Source organism: Chaetura pelagica, unplaced genomic scaffold, assembly GCF_000747805.2.
Source record: "Chaetura pelagica isolate M959 unplaced genomic scaffold, ChaPel_1.0 scaffold79, whole genome shotgun sequence".
Classification (NCBI taxonomy): Eukaryota; Metazoa; Chordata; class Aves; order Apodiformes; family Apodidae; genus Chaetura; species Chaetura pelagica.
Genome location: NW_009969339.1, coordinates 6,506,108 through 6,511,153, shown reverse-complemented (window position 1 = coordinate 6,511,153; position 5,046 = coordinate 6,506,108). Strand labels below are relative to the sequence as shown.

The window sequence follows — 5,046 nt, the reverse complement described above, 5'->3', positions numbered from 1 at the left end:
GCCTTAAGCAAGCTGAGTTCCATCTGCTAATAAACTAGCTGTGGTAAATTGCGGTTCAGTGCAAATACTTCTGTAGTCTGGATTGCTGTCTGTAGTGACCTATTTGGGCTGGTAATTGTACCTCAAGTAGAGTAGACATTGTATGCAAGGTTATGTACTAAGAATTAGACTCGTTTCATGCAAAGAATGCATGAAACTTCGAGTGAAGTGACTTCGAGTGTGATCAATGTACGATTACTTGTTTTGTTTGCCTGAATTCTGGGATACTTTGCAATCCTCTGTCATCTTAGAGTTGTGGCTCTTGTGTTTCCTTTTGCAGGAAGGTCCATCTGTCTATGTGTGCCCACTCTTCCTTGGGAGATGTCCAGTGTTTCCAGTTACGCCCTTCGAATGGCCCGGCTGAGTGCTCAAATATTCGGAGAAGTTGTCAGGCCAACTGACTCAAAATCCATGAAAGTGGTGAAGCTGTTCAGTGAGCAGCCTTTGGCCAAGAGGAAGGAGGTCTACGACTGGTATCCTCCTCACAACACCTATTATGCCCTCATGAAAAAGCTCCGTTACTTTGGTCTCTACAGGTAATCTCTGTGATTACAGGGTGGGAGCAGGGCTGGAGATGGGAGAGGGGTGGGTGTGAATTGTGTTGCAGTTTTTTCCTTCAAGGAAAAGAGGAACATAGAAGTTTAGCATATGGAAACATGATTGTTGCACCGAGGGCAAGGAGAGTAAAATAAGTTACTATTGGCTATGTAACTTTACCATCAGAAGAAGGTCTTGTGGGAAAGAATTTTGGTGTAGTTATGGGCAACGAGTTATATAAGAAATAGTTCTTGTTTTGGCTTTGTGGGAAAGGGAAGAGAGCTTCCTCAGACAAAGGGATGGGTCTGCAGTTCTGAATACCGTAAATGAGTTTGCTACAAAAACGTGATGTTACCTTAACACAGAAATTGTGCTGAGACAGCCTTACCATGTATTCCTCAAAAATTCAGCAGGTAGTAAGTGAAATTTAAAAGAGAAGGGACGTCTGTTAGGATGGAGGGGCTTTTTAGCCTTTAAAATAAGTTACATTACATTTTGTTTTAATAGCCTTGTTAATTCCATCTTCATCCAGTCCGGTTGTCTAATTTCTGAATGAGTTTCTGTAGCCTTGAGTAGGAAGAACCACACTACTGAAGGACACCAGCAGAAAACAAGTGCATTTCTCTGATTCTAGTCAAGTAGCATTAAAGAAAACCCTTAAAAGTGAGGCCGTTAACCCTGTAAAGTCAAACCTGATTAGTTTCTATTGTTAGTATCACATTAAGGATTCCATCCAGGATGCCCTTGATTTAGGTGGGCATGCAAACACTTTTGCCAATAGCTGTTGACTCAGAAAGCCTCAACGGCACGATCATGTTCTTTACTTTTCTCCTTCCCCTCCTAATCTCAACTTCCTTCCCTGGCTGCTTTGTTTACAGAGAGCTTGTAGAGAATCAGGTTTGCTGGTCAGAAATATGTAATGAAGAGTCATAGACTGACAGGGCCTGATGATAACTCACAAGCTTTTTGGTTTTTTTAGAAAAGTTGTGTTTATAAATAGCAGTGCAGCAGTCTTAGGCTACTTAGGATGTTCTTTTTAACATCTTTATCAACAGTCTTGAGGAGATGGAATGTACCCTCAGTAAGTTTGCAGACAACACCAAGTTGGAGTGAGTGTTGATCTGCCTGGGGGTAGGGACGCTCTACAGAGAGACTTGGACAGACTAGATTGATGGGCCATGGTCAGTTATATGACCTTCAACAAACCAAGTGGCAGGTCCTTCACTTGGGCCACAACAATCCCATGCAACACTGCAGGCTAGGGGAAGAGTGGCCGGAAGGTTGTCCGGCAGAAAGGGACCTGGGGGTTCTGATGGATAAGTGGCTGAATAAGAGCCAGCAGTGTGTCCAGCTGGCCAAAAAGGCCAATGGCTTCCTGGCCTGTATTAGAAATAGTGTGACCAGCAGAAATAGAGAGGTGATCGTCCCTCTGTGCTTGGCACTCCAGCTTGAGTACTATATCCAGTTTTGGGCATCTCAGTACAAGAAAGACGTCAAGGTGCTGGAGCATGTCCAAAGAAGGGCAACAAAGCTGGTGAAGGGCCTTGAGAACAAGTCTTATGAGGAGCAGCTGAGGGAACTGTGGCTGCTTTGTCTGAAGAAAAAGAGGCTGAGGGGAGACCTCATCACTCTCTACAACTACCTGAAAGGACATTGTAGAGAGGTAGGCACTGATCCTCTTTTCACAAGTAAGTGGTGATAGAACATGTGGAAATGGCCTCAAGCTGCACCAGGAGAGGTTTAGACTAGACATAAGGAAGAACTTTTTCACTGAAATGGTTGTCAGACATTGGAACATGCTGCCCAGAGATGTGGTTGAGTCACCATCCCTGTATGTGTTTAAAAGTTGTCTAGACATGACTCTTGGGAATGTGGCTTAGTGCTGGACTTGGTAGAGTAGGGTTAATGGTTGAACTCAATGATCTTTGAGGTCTTTATTAACCTAAGTGATTCTAAGATTCTATGCAGATGTGACTTTTGAAAAATACCTTTGCACTGAAAAATACAGTGGCAGAGATTAAACAGAATTTATTAGAACATTATTGAGGATTCATTATATCTGCCAGCCCGTTTATCCTCTTCCCTTGTTTATTCTCCTATTAAGATTCTACCAGTCTCTGACACTTTCTTCATAACTCATTCTTGAAGTCACCTGAGAGCAGTGTCATGTACTGTAATTACTTCTCAGCATGCCCCTGTTTTCTTAGAAGCTAATGATCTGAACTTACTATCTAGCATGGAAACACAATGTGCTATTGCTAGACTGCTGCGCTAGATGAGAAAGAGAATTCTTGTTCTTGTCTCTTGCTGATTTTTATATTTTACCACTCATTTAAACACAGTGGATCAGTAAATGCAATGGAAACTATGTATGTATGCAGACACCAATCGTTGCTGAAAAGGGCAACCTTGTTAGTTCTGAGAGTACCAAAGGAAATCTTTCATATTATTCCATCTGAAATTGCTGCTAACAATGACAATGAATACATTTCAAGGAGTTTCAGTATGGACTTGACTGTTAAAAACAGTTTTGAGGTTTTTTTCTGTGATCATGCCATTCAAAGAACCTTTCACATCTAGGGATTCTGAGAAATAGTGTAAACTTTTTTCTTTCCTCCCCCATCTAGGGATGAGCATCAGGACTTTAAGGAGGAGATGAGGAGATTGAAAAAGCTCCGTGGGAAGGAAAAGCCAAAGAAGGGTGAAGGAAAGAGGGCACTCAAGAAGAAGTAATGCCATTTAGACAGTATAACTCACTACTCTGGAAGAGCTGGAGAGCAGCTGTACCCCAGCTTTTCTGTTCCCAGCTGGAGAGGACTTGGCAAGTGAGCTGTGTGTGGGGCACAGGAAACATGCTGTGAAATACCGAAGTCCACCTTGGGAATGCACTTGAATCTTTGTGGTTTTACTGGGTTTTAATATCTGTGGTTTAAATATACTGTATATTGTAGCACATTCATTTGTCAGAGCCCTCTCTTACCCAAGTAGTACAAGCTATACTAATAAAAAAGAAGTGCTCAGTGTTTTTCTTGAAAACACTTGTAGTTGTTTCAGTTTTTCTTGATCTGGAAAAATTTGTTTTCATTGTTTGTTTTAATTTATTGGATTAACATTGTTTTTCATGTGGCTACAAAACAATACAGCTTCCTGCTTCTACTGCTGCCTCTCATCTTGCCTGTTATAGTGAGTTTAACCTCAGGTAGCTTTAGTGTTAATTTTTAAGTTGCTCTTAGAATCTATTGCTCTGTACTGTAGTGCTAAATTTCTCTTATTCTAATTTAAAAACTTTTTAGTAACTTGCAATTTTTGCTCAACTCTGATGTGGCATTTTGATGTTCTGTGTGCTGTTTATGGGTTGTGACCTGTCTGGTACTGAAATTTACAAAGCCTGTGATGGACCCTCTTGAGTATGTGGTTCGTGGTATATATATGTGCAACTGAGGGGAAGTGATCTAGTTCCCTCAAATTATTCTTCAGGAAGGAGAGAGCAGATGGAGCCAGGTACTAGATAGGAGGGAGAATTGCCTGAGTAGAAAGGTTGCTGCTGTGAGGCTGTGAGTGAGTGGGGTTGCACTGTTGCTTAGTTCAGTGGAGAGAAAGACCAGTTTTGAAACTCTGCTAGAATTAACTTGCAGCCATGGACATCTGGTTAAGTGTAGGTATAACAGCTTTGGTGGCGAGCACTTGGTGTCTTCTAAAATTGAACCAAAGATCAATAAATGTTTTCCCTGCAATTTAAGAGGAAAAATCAACAGCATCTTTGTTGTTCCTGTGAAACAGTAAAGATTTGACAGTATAAACACAAGAGAGAAGGTGTGCGTGCATCAAGAAGTGAATTACGGTTCTACTCCAGTAAAGTATGCATGGCCTTAAATTCTGTGTGTGAGGATACCTGGTTATGAGTATACATAGGATATAGAGGACAGTGCTACAGCATGATTGGCCATGGCTCAGGCTTCTGAATCCATGTTTAGCCTGCTTAAGGCTGAGCATCTGCAGACCCCCTGCTGAGGGCAGTGAATGCTACCAGTGCGCAGTAGCTTAGCGTGCCACCTCGCTACACATGGATACGGACTCAGCAGTGTAGTATTTGATAATTAGGCTTGGGGATTGTATCTGTTCTTCCTTGTCTGCTCCAAGCCACTTAGCTATGGGTTTTGAGACGTCCCCATCATCAACAGGAAAGTGAAAGGCTTGTTTGGCCAATCATCTATAATGATCCCCTGTGTCTGCAACTTGCCAGAGCAAACCTGCTCTGGAATCAAAGCATCACCCTGGGAACATGCTTCGGGAAGATACTGCAGCATATCCAAAAAGGGGGAGGAAGTGCTGCAAGTGCCTGTGAAGTAAGCAGACATGAAACAAATGGACTGAATTGTTGATTTTCATCTTTTCTCCACAGTGTTTACAGAAACAAAGTGGATGGAGAAAAAAAAACTTTTAAACAGCAATAAAAGTACATGAGTGGTT

At 42.0% G+C, this 5,046-nt stretch overlaps 1 protein-coding gene across 1 annotated transcript; it reads left to right on the top strand.

The window, feature by feature from the left end:
• Positions 1-360: 360 nt before the first annotated feature.
• On the top strand, positions 361-3,309 carry MRPS33 (mitochondrial ribosomal protein S33). The gene is made up of 2 exons (XM_010005828.1): positions 361-575; positions 3,204-3,309. The coding sequence occupies exons 1-2, from the start codon at positions 361-363 to the stop codon at positions 3,307-3,309; spliced, it is 321 nt and encodes a 106-aa protein (XP_010004130.1).
• The last annotated feature ends 1,737 nt before the right edge of the window (positions 3,310-5,046 follow it).

What these genes read in the sequence shown, in the direction of transcription:
- MRPS33 (XM_010005828.1), top strand. Translation starts at nt 361, where the DNA reads ATGTCCAGTGTTTCCAGTTACGCCCTTCGAATGGCCCGGCTGAGTGCT. An exon ending in CGTTACTTTGGTCTCTACAG is followed by an intron (nt 576 to 3,203) that starts GTAATCTCTGTG and finishes TCCCCCATCTAG; the next exon opens with GGATGAGCATCAGGACTTTA.